This window comes from Arachis stenosperma, chromosome 9 (assembly GCF_014773155.1).
Source record: "Arachis stenosperma cultivar V10309 chromosome 9, arast.V10309.gnm1.PFL2, whole genome shotgun sequence".
Taxonomy (NCBI): Eukaryota; Viridiplantae; Streptophyta; class Magnoliopsida; order Fabales; family Fabaceae; genus Arachis; species Arachis stenosperma.
In genome coordinates, this window is record NC_080385.1 from 153,819,883 (window position 1) to 153,842,257 (window position 22,375).

Here is a 22,375-nt window from a genome sequence, read left to right on the forward strand (position 1 = left end):
TTTATATCACATTTTTTATACAATTTCTTCCCCTGGATTTGATTAGACACATTTTGATCGATTTGTTTCCACCATACTTGCACCAATTTATTGAAAAAAAAAAAAAAGAATTGGGGAATTCAAACTCATTACTGATGGAGAGAGCCTTGTAAAGCCTTTGACCCCTATTACCCGTTCCATTTTATTATTTATTTGTCTTTTTATTTAATTTTCATTTTAAAGGCTATATCAACTAAATTTGCTTTGCTAGCTAGTGTGTGTATATATATATATATGTTTTCTTTAGTAATATTATTCATATATAAAATATTTTTATCTCCCGTCTAAAAAAATTATTATTAATTAATTGTGTAATAAATTATATTTTTAATTAACAAAATAGAAAGGACGTGTATTAGTATTAAAAAAGACTAATATTAAAATGATATCTACTATAAAAGTGTACGGATGGTAAATTGTATTTCCTTTGGCATGAAAGTGTTAGGAAAAAAAAAAAAAAGATTATATTCTATTTCTTTCTGGATTGGGACCTGCTTGGCAATGATGGCAGTTAATACTTATTAGTTATTACTAAGCAGACACCGCTTAGTGGAGGCTTATATATATGAAGCTGCTAGTGCTAAGTGTGTTTCTTCTTTTGAAGGGTGGACTTGCATTGTTTGATATGAAATGCAAATTGCTTTCATTTTTTATTTTTTGGTGATATATATAATAATGAATAATACGACTTAAATGGCCGTATTGCGCCGTCAACCCCCTTTTAATCGGAAATATGTAATTGGATCAATAAATTAATTATGAAAAAGTATTGTAGACAATATAATATTAAATAATGTGAATAATAGATATGTTAAATGTTTAATCTAATAGGTATGTAGATGATTATGTTCATTATTTTTAATTGGATTGTTATTTCTTTTATTCAATTTACTCATGATGTACAGTTAACAATAACTGGATATTCAATTTCGTAAGTGTGTAGATAATTATCCTAATATTAAGGTTTAATAAATTATTTAGGATAGAATATTTTTTTTATTTTATTGAGTCGATTTTAAAATCCATTATTCATATTGTTTAAGACCCATTAATTATTTAGTTAAGGACTAAGGAGTGAATTGAAGGAGGTTGGTGGGGTTATAAGCCTCAATCACAAAAATAGCTTTCATAAAAATATAAAACTTTTTTTTTCAAAATTTATTGTGATACTATTTATTCTAAAAATTTAAATTAATGGAAAATAAATAAATAAATAATATAGATGATTATATATTTAATATTCTCTCTAAGTAAGAACATTTTTTAGATTTACTTGATTTTTGCGTAAATTATCTTGTGTCTTTTTTTTTTTATTTGTCTTACACCTTTTATTTTTGAATTTATCAGAATCAAACTCAAAATTTTTAAATATAAATTCTGATACCATATTACAATACCATTTTTTCCAAAAATTTAAGTTGATACGATGAGCAGTTTTATAATAAAATTATATACTATATAATTCTTAAATAAAATAAAATAAATTTTGGGTTAGTTCTCATAATTTTACTAATATTTTAATTAAATTCTTTCTGTTTAAAAATTTATAATTAAATTTTTATTAGTTATTTTCTTTCAAACGAAACACACTAATTCTAGAATATTGGTTTTTAAAATATTTTATAATTTATCTTACACTAAATACCAAAGTAAGTATTTAAAAAATAATATTTTTAACAAAAATTAATTAAAAAGAACTTAATTAAAAACTTTTACCTAACATAAAAATTTAATTATAAATTTTTAAATATTAAAAATAAAAAATTTAATAAAATTATAAAAACGGAATAATTAAACTAATAAAATAAGATAGGGAATTATAAACTATAAAACCCTGAGGATCAGACGGAAAAAACAAGTATGATGATAGAGAAAAAGTTAGGTATGGCTGTATGGTCAAAGGGAGAGTTCAAAGCTTGAAACTTGAAAGCCAAAGGCAAAAGGAAATTCTGTTTGGTAATGTGGTACACTTATTACTATTTAGAGACCTATGGAAAATGCACAACGAATTCAAAGGAAGCATGGGCGGCGCATCACAATATTAACCAAAAAAAAAAAAGGAAAAAAGAAAAATGATTAATTTTTTATCATCCCTAGTAGTAAAGGAAGCTCCTAATGGTGTAATGCATACATAAATTTTAGTCTAAAGCCTAAAGTCTAAAACTATATTGATATAATCATCAGAAGATAGCATTCATAAAAAATCCCATAGCACAAGTTGGAGTAGACATAGCTGGTAAGTTCTAAGAGCTAAAAAGAAAAAAGTAACCCTCAATGAACAATACCAACACCACAAAATTGGGTAATCTGCCATTATTTTCAAAGACATAGTTTGAGGTTATGTCAGTGATAAAACACCTATCACCAATTCACCATTACCAATTTATAGAAGCAAACATCATATTCATCACATTGGTCCATATATAAAATGTTACATTTTCATAAGATGGCAAATTATAAGAAACAGCTATATAAAATTTTAAACTTTGAATGTGTCATATTCACATCTCTATCCCTACTCTGTTATGAAACACTGCATGTTATTCTAAAATCTATTGTTTTGTTATATGAATTAATACTCAATTGTGTCATAATCCATGACACTGCAACATTATAGTAAGTAATAGTAAATAGTATATACTTATCTTTAAACATTCATTGTGCTATAAAATAATAAAACAATATAAGATTATGAAAACTAATAGCTTTATCTTTTAGGTGCTTTTGCTTTAGTAGGAAGACCAAAAAAACTGGAAGGAATGCAGCTCTATGATGCTGCTAGATCTCCCTCTTCACTTTGCTGACCAAGGGCAGGCTTTGTTCAGCTCCATAAAGCCAAAAACTCGCTGCCCGTTGCCCGCTCTTCCTTCCTTCCTTCCATGTTGGCCTTGTCTAATTTCTTGAGCCATGCTTGTCACTTATAAAAAACAATAAAGTGTGATTATTTAATTTACTAATAATAATAATTATAAAGTTCTTGTATGCTCTCTCTTTTTACTGCGCTTTATTCTGTTCAAATTCGATGCTTTGTTTGCAGAGAACGAGGTGCTTTGGTTTCCAAGAGAGAGAAACAAAGAAACACTACAACACTTGAAGCTTTGCTTTCCCTCTCTCTCTCTCTCTCTCTTTGCTGCATTGTATTGTTCTACCACCTCAGAATCTCTTCTCACTTCCACGCATTAAAGTGTTGTCTCTCTCTGTCTCTCTCTCTAGTAATTGGTGGCGCTTTCTCCTTTCTGTCATATTTATTGGAGTGTGCTTCCATGTTCTTACACTTTTCTTATTGGAGTCTGCTTCCATGTTCTTACACTTTTCTTAGTGTGGCAAGAGCAACATAGCAGCTAAAGACAGAACCCAGGGGGGGAAAATTTGAGGCATTTTGTTGTATCTTGCTGAGTTTCACTTCTTGTTGATCTTAGTTTTGTTCTGTTTGGATAGGGGGTGCTCTGGAGTTCATAAACTGGGATACAAATGAGTTTTGTATTGTGTCTAAGTCAAGAAAGAGAAGGGGAAATAGAAGAAAGGGTGGATTTTGGAGAAGCGGTTTTCAAAGCAATGATCTTTTACTCTTTTAAGCTCTGAAGAGAGCTTTTTTGGGGTGGGGGTGGGGGTGTTGGGTTATAACTTATAATTCTCTTCTGAGGAGTAATATCATAGTGTGCTTGAGGAGCTGTATGAAGTAGAAGTTGCAAAAATGAGAGATGACAATTCAAAGAAAACCAAGGTTTTTTTTTTTTCTTTTTTCCATTCTCTTCTATGTTGTAGAGATGAATACTTTGATGTGTGTTGTTGATTGCAATCTCTGCAAGCTGTTAACTGCTTTTGTTTCTGTCTTTTTGTTGGTTTGATGAAGCTCTCATGGTCAAAGAAAATGGTTAGAAAGTTCTTCAATATCAAATGCAGAACTGATGATACACTATCAGGTGCTGTTGCCTATGGAGGTGGGTATGCTTTGATTTGTCTTCTTCAAAATTCACTTTCTATAAGTGGTTCCATTTTTAACAAATTTGGGAAGCAACAAGCATAGGAATAGGACTTGGCTTCTAGTTGGTTGCCGGAGAAACCAAGGGAATTTAACAAATAACACAAACTGGGAATGAAAATTGAAGCCTAGGGTCTTTCATCAACTTCTGTCTCATTTGTTGTTTTTTAATCTAAGAAAATTAAGCTAAAACCATATATACAAAACTATATAGTATATACTCACCAATTGTGCTTCATACTACAGTTTTCTATATCTTTTGTTTCTCTATGTACATGAACTTGAAGCATTAGCATTGCTATTAAAGCAGGAGGTAACGTAGAATACAGAAGCAGGAGTAGCAGGAGTAGCTTCTCTGAGAGAGAACCATGCACTATCAAAAAGAGCAAAACAGGTACTGAATTTCATGATGCTTCTCCTTGGAAATCTTGATGTTTAAAGAACATTTACATCTACATGACAAGTATCTAATGTTTAAACCTCCTCACTACAAATGAACAGAGAAGTTTAGCAGGAGTGCAGATCAGGTTAGGCGAGGAAGAATGAATCTTGACCATCCTCGAATTATTGATGTTCAGAACCATAGGTATATTTCCTTTTCCTCTTGTGATTTTACTGTTTCTTACCAAAAAAATACTGGTTTGTTCATATTTTCTCTGGTGCTTTTCTCTTCTCTGTGAGCAGCATTTTTGTTGCTACATGGAATGTTGCTGGAAGATCACCACCGAGTAATTTGAATTTGGATGATTGGCTTCATTCCTCACCACCAGCAGATATATATGTTCTAGGGTAGGAATTCTGACTTGGTTCTTGTCAACTTAGTCTTTGATCAACCTTTGTTCTAACTGTTACCAATGACAATGATTTTCCCCTCTTTCAGATTTCAAGAGATAGTTCCCTTGAATGCTGGTAATATCTTAGGGGCTGAGGACAATGGCCCTGCCAAAAAATGGTTGGCTCTCATCAGAAAGAGTTTAAACAACCTTCCTGGCACTAGTGGAAGCAGTGGATGTTATACACCTTCTCCCATTCCTCAGCCAATTGCAGAGCTAAATGCTGATTTTGAGGGATCAGCTAGGCAGAAGAATTCATCTTTCTTCCATAGGCGATCGTTCCAGACAACTTCTACTAGTTATGGAATTGACAACGATCCGTCACTTGCTCAACCACGACTAGATAGAAGGTATAGTGTCTGTGATCGTGTAATGTTCGGCCACAGGCCGAGTGACTACTCAAGGCCAAGTGACTACTCTAGGCCAAGTGACTTTTCAAGGCCAAGCGACTACTCAAGGCCAAGTGACTTTGATCCCAGTTTTAGATGGGGTTATAGGCCTAGTGACTATTCAAGGGCAAGTGACTACTCAAGACCAAGTGACTATTCAAGATGGGGTTCATCTGATGATGATAATGCCATTGGAGATTCACCAAGTACAGTTCTATTTTCGCCAATGTCTTATGCCGGACCTGCCTCTAATGAGGATGAATATGGCATGCCGGGGCGTTCGAGGTACTGCCTTGTAGCAAGTAAGCAAATGGTGGGAATATACCTTACCATATGGGTAAGAAGTGAATTGAAAGATCATGTGCAAAACATGAAAGTATCATGTGTTGGCAGGGGTTTGATGGGCTATCTTGGAAATAAGGTGAATGTTATGTCAGTCATATAGTTCTAATTTTTATTTTTCATAATAAATTGGATTTAATGAGAGAGTTATTTTGATTGTATCTACAGGGATCCATCTCAATCAGCATGTCACTGCATGAAACAAGCTTTTGCTTTATCTGTAGCCATTTAACCTCTGGACAGAAAGAGGGAGATGAACTAAGAAGAAATTTGGATGTGATGGAGATTTTAAAAAAGACAAGGTTTCCGCGTGTTAATGGTGTGGACAATGAGAAGTCCCCACAAACAATCCTTGAGCATGAGTAAGAATCTGTTTGTCTTTGTCTTTTGTCTCTTGCAGTTGCTAATTCTGTTTTCTGAAAATCATTTTCCTTTGTCTCCTTTCCATTTAACATAATTTCTTTTCATGAACTAACTTAAAATTCATTAATGTAGTCGAATAATATGGCTCGGAGATTTGAATTATCGAATCGCCCTCAATTACCGGTCTGCTAAGGCACTTGTTGAGATGCAAAACTGGAGAGCATTGTTAGAGAATGATCAGGTATGTATGTTTAACCATTTAAATAGCTCTAGGTTCATTTTTATTGCTATGTGACAAAGCATGATGAGCCTTAATTGTTGACATTCCTTGCAGTTGAGAATAGAACAGAAAAGAGGCCGTGTATTTGTGGGATGGAATGAAGGGAAGATATATTTTCCCCCAACATACAAGTATTCAACTAATTCAGATAGATATGCAGGAGATGATATGCATCCAAAGGAGAAAAGGAGAACACCTGCATGGTAAGTACTTACTACTCAATATGAAGAAAGTAGAAAATGAAGCATAGGGTGTGTTTCATAGTTGTTGACATAGTTTTGTTAAATTTGTTATGCTTATATAAGTATTTTTCTTATAGGTGTGACAGAATCTTGTGGTTTGGAGAAGGTCTTCATCAATTATCTTACGTCCGCGGGGAATCAAGATTTTCGGATCACAGGCCTGTCTATGGCATATTCATGGCTGAGGTTGAGTCAACTCATGGCAGACTGAAGAAAACTATGAGTTGTTCTCGTTCCAGAATTGAGGTGGAAGAACTTCTGCCATATTCAGGCGGATACACTGAGCTGAACTTTTTCTAAAGAGGAATGGAATGGCTGGATGTGAAACATGTCCATCCACATTCAAGTACTTTCCCTATCCCTTCTGCCATTCTCACTATTATGCTTGTAAAATAGTGGAAATTTATGCCGCTGAATGCTTTGGTTTTTTGTTTCTTTTTTCAACCTCATGCACATAGATACAAACAGAAAAACATAAAAACAAAAATTATCTGCAGGGCTCTATGCAAACAAGGGGACCCTGAGCATTTTTTATATTTAGACCAAAAGTACAAGATTCTAAAATTATCAATGATTATATGGAGCTGAACATAATAGAGGTGATACTGCAATAAAAACATAAGAGCCTAAAGAATATGCTAATATGTTCTTAGCCACTAGGTGTTTCTTGCTTCACTAGATATACAAATTGATTTCAATCTTTATTGCTTTGAAGTCCTTTTGTTCTGTTCTTATTGTCGTTGAAGTTATTCTTTTCCCCCTGAATTAGAAATCTCACATAACTTACATACCCTTATTACTGTTCAGAAATTGGTCCCCCATTGCCAAGAGGGACTCACTTTGAAGAAATTCAATTCATGGATGGAGGGTGATAAGGACAACCCATTTCCCACATACCGAAAAAGGTTAGTTTTCTTCTCTTTCTTGCTTCTTTTTGTTCTGCTTTTGGTCTCAGCTTCTTTGTCTAATTTTAACCTTTACTTTATCTTTTTCAGTTTGATAATCTGTATTCTTGCTTGGTCTACAGTCATGCCTTGCCTATCACATGATCAGAAGTTCAGAACAGTAGTACATCCTCGTCATCATCATCAACATCATCATCTTGTTACACCAACTTCAGCACTGTGCATAATTTGATTTTAAAAACACTTAGCTTTCTTACCAGTCTCTCAGCCCTGTACAACCATTCAGAATCACGCACAATCATTAGGTACTATGTTTTAGTTAGTACTTATTAATACTTGTCACACTTTTTTATGAATTAACAACAATATAATAAACTCTTACTCATGATCAACTTCTCTCTTTTGGCAGGACATGGAAGAAGACGATTTTTTTATTCAAGATTCTTTAATTGTTTTTGGCAAACATTTAATGTAGGTGAAAGATCGTCAGTAATAATCATTTGGGCACTAACTGTTTTCTTTTTTTCATTTTTCATTGTTTTTAAAATGCAAAGAGAATGAGAGTTTTGATTTGATGTATAGTGAATTAGTGATTGCCACAGTATGTAAGAAGGAAAAAAAAACAGAAAGAAGAAAAAGAATTTTTAATTCATGAGAGAATTCCAAAGCCTCTCTTGCTTGGTTCTGTTTCCTCTTCTCTTTTCTTTTCAGCAATGTTCATAAATTTACTGTTAAAGGTAGCTTGGCATCAACTAGTATTCTGAGTTTCAACTCTGATGAGGAGACAACAATATTTTAGTATTTTTAAACAGATTAAAGAAGCTCAAGACAGGGTTTGCAGGTTTGGCAGAAAATATTGGAGGCTCTTCCAATCCAAGATGCTATTTACATGTTGCATGCCTGTGTCAATTGCTGTTTACTTTTGACTAAGTTTCAACTTTAGACACTTTACCTTTATTACCTTGTGCGTCTAGGTAGGATCACCAACAAAAGTTGAGCACAAGAATGTTGTAGATAACGACTAATAAGGCCAAATCACAAATTTGGATAATAGTCTCATTAAAATACTCATTAATGGGGTTCCTAACTAAATCAAAAAATTTCGTGTCAGAGTCGTTCCTTTATGAGAGATCTCAATGGCTCAACAACCTCTTTGTCAATGTGGCTGTTACATAGCCACTTCACAAACACCACTAAATGTAAGAAAAGATCATGATTCATGACCCAAGAAGAAAAGAAAACAAATCTAAATGAAGATATATTATAAAGACATGGTTGGAAGACTTTGGAATAATATCTATTGCTGTATATGTCAGTAGTCACTATGCCTTGCCCAAAAAAATAAGAGCTGCATGCGAGGAGGGTAAATATGCTCTACAATAATTACTATTTGAACATCATTGTTTGATTTTTATTTTAGAAAAAGTAATTTATTTTCACACGAGAGAAATGATAATTGCATAAGGATAGTTTTTGCAGACTTGAGCTGAGTGCATGATCCTCTTTCCACTATGGGATCAGTAGAAAGTCAGATTGTGCTGTCTTCTGCAACTAGAATCATTGGTCATCAATTTTTACCTACAATCATTTTCAACACAAATTGGACATCCTCTTTTCTTTGTTTTTTGTTTCCTTTACACTATGGTCCTCTGAATGAGTAATGGTTTGATAAAAGGTGAAAAGAAAATGGGGTTTGAAAATCTTTTTTTCTTTTTCAATAAAAATTCGGTTAGTGGAAGTGATTAGCATTAAGCTAAATGGAATTGAAAGTAATTGATGTCCAGAATGAGAAGGGGTTGTCACCATCAGAGTGCCATCTCTTGCCTTGTGTCTTTGTAATTGTAACTGGTCCCTGAGCCTGAATTGGCCTTCCAAATGGGGAACCGCTTCAAAGGAACTCATCTTTGGTGTCCTGATAGAGATTTTGCAAAAGAAAAAAAAAATCACACTTAACATTACTCACATAAAATTGTCTTTACGTAAAAGTAATAGTCGAAAACTATTAGAAGATAATTTAGTCAAATTTGTCCGTTCTCACGTAAAGACAGCATTTTTCTGCAAAATACTTGTTAGTTGCAACAGTCTAATAATAGTATAATACTAATAAGCAAGGAAGGGTGGTGTGCTGACACAATAGCATTAGCATTTGGCAGTTATTATTCATAATGGCGGGGAATATTCCATTCTGAAATGATTGTTTATAAACTCAACTCTCAGAATTGTTTGCATTATGCCTAACAAAACCACAAAGCTAGCAGAGGGTTCAAATATCATCATGCCAACTTTTACCAGTGGACACTTCCATTTTCTTCCAAGTAAAAAGGAGAGCTTCAATTGGCTTGAACAACTCAAGAAGCTTGCAGCTTTTGTATATATATATATATATAACCTTTTGACATTGAAATGATCCGTTTTGTTTTCTTTTACAACAAAATGTAACTGATTCTGCTAAAATTTGACCACTTTAGCTTTTGATGAAAGACCATTTGTCATATCATTTTCGTGATTAGTTTCGATTGTTAAGGCCAGAATACGTATGAACACTTAAACTAAAACAGTGCTAGTGCCAATTTCTTTTCGGAGGGAGAGAGGAATTGGGATTTAGGGTTTTAGACTGAACGTAATCTTATGAGCGCAACGGTGCGTTTCATGGTGGCACCTGAAACTGTTTCGATTATGTGGGCCACTTGATGTAGTAAACAGATCAAGGCCCATGTTAGGTGCTTATAAACTTTGTATTAAAACGGGCCTAAGCCCAAGGTACTTATACACTAAAGATCATTAATTAAGCAAGCCCAAAGTCGTGTCTTTAGATGATACCCTCACCAAATTTTTTTTCGACTCAAATCTCGCGACCTGTTAATTGAGTATAAAGAAATTATGTCATTTAAGTTATAACTCATTTACAGAAAAAAAAAAACACTTTTGATGATACCATTTTACTATTTTATACTTGGGAAATCATATATAGCAAGATATTTTAGTAATAGTAATAACATTTTTTGCTAAAAAATTTTATGTGCATTAATTATTGGAGATTCAACTATCTTATGAGTATTAAAATATTATTTATATACTAAAATTAACTACTATGTATTCTTATAAAAATACACGTATAATTTAGTTTATTTTAATGTATATTTTACATTAATGAATGATTTTATATACATTTAACATAATTATACTAGTATCAGTAAAAAAAAAATCTTATTAGTAATATTTGTTTTTTTTATAGTAGTATTTGGACACAAATTAGGTATATAGATCCCTTATGAAGGCAAAACAAGCTAAGATCAATTCTTTTTTCATCCACTTTGATCAATAAATATTTTAAGACATACGTAACTGTCTTCAAATTTAATATGTGTATAGTTACTTGTAAAAAATAAATAAAAAATTGATCGAAACCACACAAATTACATACAGTTTAAACTTTAAACCACGAAACCAAGGTAAGAATCAATTTTCATTTTCTTTCACTTTGAATTGGATATATTGGTGCAGTTATTGTGGAAGATTTGGTTGGAATTGTTGGTAGGAGAGAGTAGATGAAAAGTGTAGAAAGATCGAGTAAAACTAGGGGTTTGCTATCGTTAGAGGAGACATGATGTCCTATATATATATAGCTAGCTAGGGTTCATTATTTCAGGGTCACACTGTACACTACTATGCTTGAAAAACTCGTCTAAAGCTTGAGGTGTTGGATGTGAAGCAAAATCAATAGTTCATAGGTGTCATCATTCGCATGTTAAAATCCACCCTACGTTACATATATAACTACTGCATTGCATGCTGCTCAATAATTCAAATAGTAATATTTTTTTAAAAATTAGAAAAATCTAGTAGTACCAGAAATTTCAAAAAATTAAAATGATGTAACATATAAGTGATGATGAAACGATGATCCAAGCTAATTATATAGATTGAATGAAGAGACATAAGCTTGTTTTACGTGTTTTACACAACATCATAATGTTTAAAAAGCAATTATATAATATGGACTAGTGTTTGATAATTTCATATATTAGTAAAGTGAAAAAGGAGAGCATAAAAATGACGCAATCCTGGGAGCCTAAGTAGTAGTAGCTTACGCACTTTTCTGTTGATTACCATTATCTCTCTGGGTCTGACTCTCTCAAGGTTATCATCATGACCATGGTCTATTTTCAAAGCAATTATTCTCTCTCTCTCTCTCTCTCTCTCTCTCTCTTTCATTCATTCAATGCTGCTTTTTGCAGTGTTACTTCAATCAGTTTTTTCTTGACAAATTCATGAATACTTTGCAACAGCTTGCTTCTGTGCAAACCTAGCCATGATTCTTCTTTCATGTAATTGTAATTAAGCTGTGGCCATTTTGTGGCAAATGCAACCTTGCCTTCTTCATTCCCCTTCTCTGTTTTATGCATACATATTCCAATCATTCTCCTCTGATGAGTCCTGTACTACTTAGTATGTTATTTGTGTCCCTTTGCCACTTGTCAAACACTCCAACATCACTATCTTTAATTCATCTCTCTTTCTTTTCTTCTTCTTAGTCCTTCACATAGCAAAAATAAACACATGTTCTATTTCATGCTTTCTGCCTCATACCTTTCCATTCCTGAATTTTCCATTTTCATAAATTGGGTAATCTTTTTGTTCTTTGCTTCCTAACTTCATTCTCTTTTTGTATCAGTCACTATCCCCATGTCTCAACTTCACTCAACCTTTATTTGCCTGATGATCATTGAGGAAGAAAACTAGAAAGAAAAGAAAAAACCATCATACATTCCTACTAAGAAAACTTCAGACTAAGATTTATATTTATATGTATATATATCTTCATCTATATGTTTTGCTACTTTTCAGTGTAAAGAGATCATGAATTTTGTGGTAGCACCAAGCTGAACAAATTATTTTCACTTTAATCAGGTGAGAATATAATATGATTAAACTTAATTAGTTATCTAATTCTAGTCTTGTTCATCATTTTCACTTTTACCTGCTTTGCTTTATCTTATATATGTTGTCTAAAACTTTAGTGACTGGTGGTGACTGGTGTGATCTGAGTTTGGAACTGGAAGAATTATTGAATCTGATCTTCTCTTCTTGGTAAGCCACATCTGAAATCTTTGTTCATCACTCACCCTATAGAATGCTATGCTATCTATATCTCTTTGAATACTGATAGACCCTTTTTAAGGGCTTAATCTTCTTTAAATGTTGAAACCTCAAACCTTTATAAACCATGAGGATATTAATATGTTTCTCTCTTCTTATATTTTTGCAAACAAGCAACTCTACTCTTCTTTAGATTATAAATGAGATTTTATATATAAATCATAATAAATGTAAACAAGAGCTACAATCATAAAGAAAATACCTCATACATACCAAAATGAGAATTTCTAAAACTTAAATGCAGATAATAATTCTCTCTGGGGAGTTTAAACACCCATTTAACTCTGGTCAAACAGTTAAAATCTATCTAATACCATCTATATATTGAAAGTTTAAGCAAACTTTTAAAAACAAAAAGAGCAAAAAAGTGATATTAGATTGAATGAAGTGACATGACTAACTTGTATATATCCATCCAACAGAAAATTCTGCCGAAACCAAAACCACACATATATCAAAAGAGCAAATAATCAAATATGTAACCTTATTACATTGCTGATTGTTTAATTTTCTCTTTGAAATAAACATGAAAAGCTAGAACAAATCATCAAATCAAACTTTATGCACAGCATATGAAATCTATCTACTGAAAAATTAATGATATATGTATTTTGAAATCAACAAGCTTAAGTAGTGCATGCATATATATATATATATATATATATGTTCTATCAAATATCATTTTTTTTCTATATTAAATTATAGAGTCAATAAAAAGATGTTCATGATGATCCCTATGGCACTGTGCAGTGGTGCTGCTTTAATTTATTGATCTGTCCTTTTGATCTGATATCCACGTTGCATTACATATTCCATATGATGATTAGTTTCTTGTTAGGAGATGTGATTAATTACTGTACTCCAACAGCTATATTCCCAAGTATACTGAGCTATAACTTATGCATGTTCATATACGTTACGTTGATTTGAGATTAATTAACAATTTAACATATATTCACAAAAATTAAATATAGCTAAGTAGTAAGTACCTTCAATTTTCTATGACTATGTGCCCTACACTATGGCTAGTCCTATATTTCTAGAAGACCTGATAATATTTCTATGTTAATATTTTTGTCGTTAAATTGAATTTATGTTATTTGAGCAGCTGTTAACTTCTACATAAATAAACTTATGGAGATAGATATATGTTTTTAAACACTTGCTAATTTTCCATTAATATAACATTGTTTTGAAACATCATTGTTGGCCTGGAGCACCCTTAAAAGGCCTATGCCAATAGAAAATAGTAGTAGCCCTGCCTATAGTAAAAGTAGCTCTTCTTTTGTTTTTGTTTTTCTGCATAAAGAAAGAATATTGAGTATGATCCACTATAATTTTTTTTTTAATTCTTTTTACACTTTTTCTAGTGATAAAATTCACCCAATGCACCTATTTTATTTCAACTACCCTGTTCTAAGATCACAATTTTAGTCACATGCTCCTCTAGTAACTTACCCACATGAAAAGTGTTTTATTTGATAAGGTAAAGATAACAATAATGTTAGATATTAGATAAATCTATATGAAATAATAATAACTGAAACTTTTGTTCATTATTTATAAAGATTATATACTATTTTCAGCCTAGAACCTTTTTTTTTCCTTAATTTTAAGCACTTATGGAAAATATATTCATTGTTGGAAGTTATTGGTGGTTGAAATTTGCTCAAAGTCATAACAAGAGAGTAATCAAATAATAAATGGTGTCATATATAATAGAATGTACGTAAATGGTTAATTAACAAAAGGTCAACAGAGTTGGCTATGATTACTTGATTAATTAACTTTTTTATTTTTCATTCTGACTTGTGTTGACACTTGACAAGAATGGTTATGCAATGATATTCACACATATATAAAACCGGTTATGGTTGACGAAATGTGATGAAGGATTCATGACAATGATTTCATAGGATCTTCACTGTAGTTGAATAAAGTTGGGGTTACAAGTTACATATCAATATACAACTAATTAATAAGCAGAAGTTAATAGCTCTATTTGGAGGTTGGCTAGAAAGCAGGGTTATAATGAATGCAATGTGAGCATGCATGGGGTTGTGCCAAGCTAAGGTTGGCGGCCATGGCCCCTTTTTCTGATATTAAATACACACTATATATTACAAGCTAGGCAAGTAGCTATCTCTAGTCTTTTTCCTTATTCATAGCAGTACTAGTAACACTCAACTATTATATTAGACATGTCATTTTTATGCAAGTTAAGTGGGATTGATTATTGCTTGTTTAAAACCAAGTATATGTATTGTCGGCATGATATTTTCTTTCTTGTTATTCTAATTGGGCAGACATTATGGATTAACTATGATAGCATGTAATTAACTCTTTTTTGTATGTGTAATCCAAGTGAGTTGTAATATGAAATTAAAGAAGAAACATAAGATGAAACATTTAGACCGTGACAGTACATGGTTGCATTGGCTTAAGAAAGCAATGGATGGGGTTGGCAAAATTGAACCACTCCATCTCTGTCTGCCCTATTTGGACTCCCTTACTTATTACTTGACTGTCTTACGGGGACAAACTGTAAGACGAATTTATAGAATTTATTTCAGGTTCAGTACCAATGGTGGGTTCTACATATTCATAGTGAAAAAAGTTTATAATATAAATCAAGATTTATTAACTAAATTGTGGTGGTGGAGGATGCGTGGTTATGGAACGGACCAATGGAATCTGTGTGGGGTTGTTGATAAGGAAACGAGAGAATTTTTGTTTGAGAAGTGGAGGATGGTTAGGAATATGAATAAAGGGTTGAATTCCAAGGCCAGTTCTGGCAAAAGTATTAGATATGTAAGAATAGTATTAGGAATACATTATTATTGTGGTACTATGGTACGGAATATTGTTGTTGATAAAAGATGGAAGTAGAGTAGAGAGTAGGCACACTTGTTGATAGGGAGCACGAAGAAGAAGGGCCCCGTTCTGTGGAAGTGATGGTTATATAAGGAAAGAAGCCATTTTGTTGCAAATTAAGAGGACTACTCAGTCAAACTCTGCGAATTCAACCACGGGTTCTCTTCTATTCTGTCCTTAGTCCTAACTACTCACTGTTATATGCATTTATAACTCTCATTTCTCTTCCCTGTCAACACCTTTCATCAACTTCATAAACCCTTTTCTACTTTACAATAAAATCCATAACTAGCTCTTTTTCTTCACAATTATTTTTTCTCATCAAACTAACAATTTACAATTCAATATACCTAATAACAAAAATAATAAATACATATTCTTAAACCTGCTAATTGTTAATCTAAAAATAATTTTAATTAATATTTAGAAATAAATATACATATTACTTATACTTACCTTCACATGAAAATAGGTAAAAATAAAAACCCTTACGTTTAACTATATAGTTTATTTTAATTATCATTTTCGCTACGTTACTAACAACATTTTTGTCAACATCTGCCAACTCTTATTTATAACTGTGTTTAATGGAAATGTCTTTGTGGATGTATCTAATAAAAATGTCTTTTTTATGATTGTGTTTAATAAAAGTATTCTTATAAATATATTTTCTGGATGTGTCTCTTTATATATGTGTTTAAAATATAATAATTAATTATTGTTGGTAATAAATTGACAGATAATATGTTAGTACCCTATATTTTTTCTTTAATTATATTTAATATAAATAAATGTTACCTTATTAACTAAGAAATAAAAATAGTTGGCCAAATTAAAACATAATATTTATACTGTGTTTCACGGTTAAGCTTTTCTGCTCTAACTTTCACACATGCATAAATAATGGGAGGAAATTAAATTAAAAAGCTGCCTTATCCAAGAGAAAGTGCTTATAGGCCTTTATGTTTTGCTATTAATCATAATTAATTTCTCAGAATATTTATAAATAAAGTTTGAAAACAATTTTTAACTACTGAGTAACGAGTAATTTTATGTTTTTAGGTCATATAAAGAATTATATATATTTAAAAACCTATAAAAAAATTCATTTTCTGTTATTTCTTTCTTATTATCTGAAAAAAAAAAATTGTCTTTTCAATTGGACTGTAAATCAGTCAGGTAGCATATGCATATGCATATGCATTAGATGTATAAGATTAATGACTTTGAGTCTTTAACCAATGAGAATCCAGTCCAAAGATATATATACAAGAGATCTGAGATCCCCTTTATGATGAGCCAAATGTGTGGCCTGGAACCCCTGATTTTATGAGTAGTGGTGATAGATAGTGATAAAAAGTTTTGGAAAGAAAATAATGTTGAATTCTGTTATTGTGGCCGTTGGATTCTGGTGTAGCGGTTACAGGAAATGGTAGCAACCAACCTTGCTGGTGATTAAGACATCAACTAGGAGCCCTACACCATCAACCGGCAGAGAAAAACAAGCACATGTTTATGGTTAGTTAGGGTTTTTTATATATACTAGCCGCTCAATGTCATTTTCATATCAGATAGATAGTGTTAGTGTCTTTCAATTATTATCATTATGCTGTCTTCCATGAATTAGAGGAAATTCAAATATAAGTACAGTAATACACATTCTCCTGTTCCTTCTTAATTATGATAACGAATGCCATCTGATCCTGCTTCACTCCCTCAAAGACTTTAGTAGTTTTCATCCATCAATCTAAGCTATAAAAAATCATTCATCTGAATCAGTTATTTTGCAAAAACTTATTACTAGTAACTCACGTACAGTTAGCTTCAGTCGCTAGTGAAGATTATTATGTAACGACTTTCAACTATTAACTTTATAAAAAGATAAATGCATCTGAATCTTAACCAAACTTATTACTGCATGCTCAACCGGTAGATACATGAATTCACCAATTTGGTGGTAGTGTATCTTGTATCAATTCACAGTTTATCATAGAATGAAAACGCTATAAGTATATATACTACCATTCCCATGTAACTATGGCTCAACCTTTGGAAACCTAACTTAATTAGTTTGTGAACCCTGTAATATACCAGATTCAAAATTCAATAGCATAAAATTATATTTCCATTGATCAACAAAATTGTAGAAAGCAATAACAATGCATATATAGAACTAAAACTGCACTTCTTGTCCACCCCTTTGTCATAGTTCTAGTGTTCAAGTGGTGGTAAGAATCCTTTATACACATGAAGAAAAAAAATTACATAGGATATAAAAGTCAGGAAACTAAAACTATAAATACATAGAAGTTAACAATCAACTTGTTATATGATACACCAGCCAGTCATGCATCATCAGATATCTGCTGATCTGATCAAAGTTTCGATTCTTGTATGGTAAAAACCTACTGCATAAATGAAGAATAGGATAAAAGGGGAAAAATTAAAGGAACATAGGAGCTGCATTGATGAATAGAAGGGCAACAACTGATGCAACTTGCATTCTTAGATTGCATACATATACATAGTAATGAATCATTTGAATTCATCATGATTTCCTAAGCCCTAACAATCCATTTTGTTCTTGTTCATCATCAGAGTCGTACAACCTTATCATTCCATTTCTTTTTCTTGGTCCAGAACTTGATTTAAAAAGAGCTATCAATATATATACATAGATATATAAGCCTTAAAGACAAAGCAAATGAGAATGTCACCAATATATTCTTCTCCCTGTGGCTATCTTCTACGTAAAAACAAAGATAGAAATAGACAATTGCTATCACAATAGAAAAATGCTTTGATGTTCCACTGGATTGTAGCAATTTGTCTATGACCTCTGGAAAAAGTTGAAGATTGAAGACTCTTCCCTTTGAGCAAAAGAACAATTATAGCTCCAAGAAGACAACATGGTTATTAATCATTCATAAATCCAAACGAACATGGATATTTAACAGGCTTAATTAAATATGCTATGAAGGTACTTGAGCTGGCAAAAATATAAATTCTTGTGTGCATTGGCCACAATCAAACTAATCTGAATTGTTATAATTTTTCAACAGTTATATATTATTCTTCAATCTATCATTGTATTTACAAAATTAGCATCTTCCACACGAAAACATTAGATATATATAATTTGTAATGTTTATGATTTATCAAGGTTATTTAGGAGAAATCAAATCATTATAAACTAGAGGAATAAGCAGCTAGCTTTCAACTTGAAATGGCTAGTCATCAGAACCAAAACAAATCACCTAACTGTGATGTCATTCTTTGTATAGTTGATACCAGGGCTTTTGTGAAATACATGGTTATATGTCTTCTATTCTTCCATGCTTGGATTTCTAGAGCTGAAAAAAAATTGAAAATTAAATCACCATATTTCTGTGATCTAATCTGTGAGTTTTATTCAGCTGAAAAAAAAAGAAGACTGAAATTAAATAATAATTCTGATTTTCTTTTTTTTTTCATGATTCTTGTTTTTCCTCTTGCTCCAAAATTAAGGGCATAGCTTGTTTCAGCATTGAAAGGGTCACCACCTATTAAAAAAACAAAAAAAAAAGCAAAAAAACTAAAAGCTGGTAGGAAGTGGCTGCTGCAAGCAGTTCAATCAAACTTTAATGTTTGGTTTTCAGAGAAAATAATAGACGGAGGAGCAGGAAAGCTTTATGAGAAGATTGATATGCCATTGGCTCATTATCAGCAAGAATCAGTACAAACATTGTAAAATGGGAATATAGGGCAGAATAAAAAAGTAGTTACTGATGGATCGAAAGATTGGGATGATTACAAGGCAAAAGCACTTGCGATCCATCTAGGATTCACATTTCTCATCAGATTTTGCCGGAAACTAGCATCAAAGATTGATATGCACTCCTCCCAAGAATTTCCAATTGGAACCTCTAAAAATCAGCACCCAAATTAATTAGTAAAATACATGGTTTAATTTTGAGAAGAAGAAAAAAAAAGAATGAAGAGTAGTGCTCACCATTACTGGTCCGTGAAGCATGTTGATAGATTATTCATTGTGGCTGCCATTGCACGAAAGTTGGAGCAACCATTTATGGTTTCGTCGGTGTCCCAATTTGGAGTTGAATAAAGGAACGGTGACGAGTGGTTTTGGTACTCATCATCATTAACAATAATGTTGTTGTTGTTATTAGGGATAGCAATAAGGTTTTGGTCACGATTCATGTTCCTTTTAATCATGATAGAATCATCAATGACATTGTTAATAAAAGCATCTCCAAGTATGTGATGATGATGATGACGAAGAGGGTTATAGTAAGGTGGTTGTTGAAGAATCTGATGAGGGTTATTAGACCATCTTCCACAAGGCTCAAATTGTTGCAGTGCAGGGGTTTTGTCCTCCAAATCTTGCACCATTAATCTTCCATTGTTGTTGTTGTTGTTCATTTTGTAACAAGTTCTCTCTCTTGCTCTTGCCCTTGCTTTATCCCTTGACTCCTTCTTTGTCTGAACACAAACATCTTCTCTCTGTGTCCACTTCAACTTGTTCCTCCCTTTGGAACAAGAATCACTGCTTCCCGCCATAGATGATTTCTCGCTTGAGTGCACCACCACCACCCCAGCTGCTTGATCACTACCTTCACAACACGAGCATTTCTCGCCGCCGGAGCTGAAGCTGCAGCTATGTTTGCTTCTTGCAAGCTCCTTGATTGCATTCTCAGACTTGGTGAAGAGCCATTCGAGCGTGTTGCTGGGCTTGTCGAACTCCAGCATGTCCTGAAGATCAAAGAACTTGCGCGCTATTTCGCTTGAAAGCCTCACCCTTCTGTCCCTCAACCCCTGAGATGTGTGAATCTTGCTGTGCCTATCTTTCTTCGTACCTATGCTGCTTCCTAACGGTTTCTGAGTCAGCAAATTGGGAACACCTCCACCACCGTAGATTAGTCCTCCGCCCCCGCCATAGCAGCAGCCATTGCTTGCTGCAGCATCTTGATCAAGCATTGCTGCAACAACAACAGCTTCTTCTGCTGATGACGGGAATGGCACTTCGCTTGAAGGTATAAAGGGAGAAACAAGTAGTGATGATGGATCATGATGGTGAAGAAGCGTGGTTGCAAAATCATTGTTGTTATGTGGATCAATGTAGAAAGGGAGTGTATTATTATTATTATTATTATTATTAGGATAAGATGAAGAAGAAGAAGATGAAGGGAAGTTAGGGAAAGGGTTTGAATCATATGTGGAAGAGAACATCTGAAGAAAATTGGAACCCAATTTTGAGTTAGTGAGTGAAGGGTATGTGTGTGAAAAACAAACCCTAGCTTTTGTGCAATGAATAAAACGATGGCAATTAAGAACACAGAGGTAGCTTCTCTTCCTGCTCCTATAACTTAACGGTCCAAGTACTGTCCTACACACTCTCTTCTTTCTTATATAATCATTTTCTTATGAGATTCCCATTATTCAATTCAAAGCAGCAGTAGTAGTACTAAGTAAGTACTATCACTCCCATTAAATACTTAATTAATCTATAAAGATATGTATTATATTATAATAATAAAGATGATGATGGTGTTGAGGAAAGTGAGGGAAACCAGATTGTGAGATTTAGTTTAGGCCAATCAAGTAACACTTGCAATTATTTTGTGAGCACCACTACATTATTACCAATCTGAGTTGGAGCAGAGTTTACATTCACAGACAACATATGTTGTAAGGTACACAATAATTTTCGTTTTTGCACCATTGTGAAGTAGCATATCCAGTACCATCTATTACATCCTATGAGGATCAACACAAATTAAGTCACTTCCATCAATTGCCATTAATTAATTATCAATTCCAATAGAATAGAAAAAGTGATGAATATATAGCCCTATGGTTAAGGGTAAATAATGTAAGGTTTAGATGGTTTATAACCGAAAGATAATGAAGTAATGAAGTGAATAAAGCCGTACATGGAGTGTAAAAGGTAGGTGAGAGGTTGTAATGGCTGCTTACCTGCTTCTTTCATAGTATAAAACTCAACCGAAAATATAACAGCTCGTCAGAAAAATTGCATTTTTTTCAATTTTTTTCTCAAAGGGTGGAGGAAAATAAGTACAAATATTGGTAACTACGAACTTCAAACTTAGTGTTCTTTTTGAATGCGCCCACATAGATCATTTCAATCCCGAAAAAAGCTCATTCATCTCTGACATCATTTGCAGCTTCACTCCCATACTTTTTCTCCGTATTTCTTAAATCATGTATATGGTAGATCAATACGTACGTGTATGTGCACTCAAACCCTCCTGTGTTTTTCTTTTGATTAAAGAGCAATAACAACAACAATTGCTTATTATTAATTATATCTTGGCATTCAAAATTAATGTCAAGTAAATATTACAAGTTCACTTTAAAAAATACTAGTGACATTTTTATTCTAATTATAAAATAAACATATTATCTCAACACTAAAATCGTTACAAAAATTAGTCACGAATATAAAATATTAAAAATGAGTTAAACAATACATATATTTATGCATAATTGTATGATGACTAATTTTAGTATATAAATAATATTTTTATTATAAAATAAATGATTTTATTGTGTTGTTTTTAATTTTTTATATGTTGCTTTAATTTTACCATATATATGCAAGAATTTTAAATATATCTTAGTGGATAGTGTTCTTGTTTAAGACATCATATGAAATTTTTAATTTCAATCAAGTAAGATTAAAAAGAAAGGAGCATTTTAGTAATACGATAATATAAGGTAATTCACAAATAGCTAAATCATAATCCAAAGTATGCATCGTCTTAATTAATTATTAGATTATATGGTTTTCATACAAATTAAAGCAGCTTAAATTATGTCGTTGATTATTATATCTTATCATGTAAAACTAACCAAATATTGCCCTATCTCAAAATACAGTTTTTTTCCTCTCTTAAAAAAAGAGAGAAAGTGTCAACAAATTAAAATCAAATGATATAATTTTTTTAT

General features: G+C 32.3%; 2 protein-coding genes across 4 annotated transcripts; one reads left to right on the forward strand and one right to left on the reverse strand.

The window, feature by feature from the left end:
- The first annotated feature begins 2,750 nt into the window (after positions 1-2,750).
- On the forward strand, positions 2,751-8,058 carry LOC130947819 (type IV inositol polyphosphate 5-phosphatase 7-like). 3 transcript variants are annotated; one of them, XM_057876536.1, is made up of 14 exons: positions 2,751-2,920; positions 3,077-3,763; positions 3,893-3,980; positions 4,329-4,415; positions 4,523-4,607; positions 4,706-4,810; positions 4,902-5,664; positions 5,754-5,947; positions 6,081-6,189; positions 6,283-6,431; positions 6,548-6,816; positions 7,278-7,375; positions 7,466-7,680; positions 7,785-8,058. In XM_057876536.1, the coding sequence occupies exons 2-11, from the start codon at positions 3,734-3,736 to the stop codon at positions 6,768-6,770; spliced, it is 1,833 nt and encodes a 610-aa protein (XP_057732519.1). In that variant the 5' UTR covers positions 2,751-2,920; positions 3,077-3,733; the 3' UTR covers positions 6,771-6,816; positions 7,278-7,375; positions 7,466-7,680; positions 7,785-8,058. The 3 variants fall into 3 exon arrangements, with proteins under 3 accessions (XP_057732519.1, XP_057732520.1, XP_057732521.1); XM_057876537.1 differs by having other exon boundaries at positions 2,764-3,763; positions 7,498-7,680; XM_057876538.1 differs by having other exon boundaries at positions 2,765-3,763; positions 4,332-4,415.
- An 11,344-nt stretch (positions 8,059-19,402) lies between these two features.
- LOC130950158 (transcription factor DICHOTOMA-like) lies at positions 19,403-20,383 on the reverse strand. Its single transcript, XM_057878695.1, has one exon. The coding sequence runs from the start codon at positions 20,381-20,383 to the stop codon at positions 19,403-19,405; it is 981 nt and encodes a 326-aa protein (XP_057734678.1).
- Positions 20,384-22,375: the final 1,992 nt, after the last annotated feature.

What these genes read in the sequence shown, in the direction of transcription:
- LOC130947819 (XM_057876536.1), top strand. Translation starts at nt 3,734, where the DNA reads ATGAGAGATGACAATTCAAAGAAAACCAAG. An exon ending in TGGGCTATCTTGGAAATAAG is followed by an intron (nt 5,665 to 5,753) that starts GTGAATGTTATG and finishes TTGTATCTACAG; the next exon opens with GGATCCATCTCAATCAGCAT. An exon ending in CAAACAATCCTTGAGCATGA is followed by an intron (nt 5,948 to 6,080) that starts GTAAGAATCTGT and finishes TCATTAATGTAG; the next exon opens with TCGAATAATATGGCTCGGAG.
- LOC130950158 (XM_057878695.1), bottom strand. Translation starts at nt 20,383, where the DNA reads ATGCTTGATCAAGATGCTGCAGCAAGCAATGGCTGCTGCTATGGCGGG.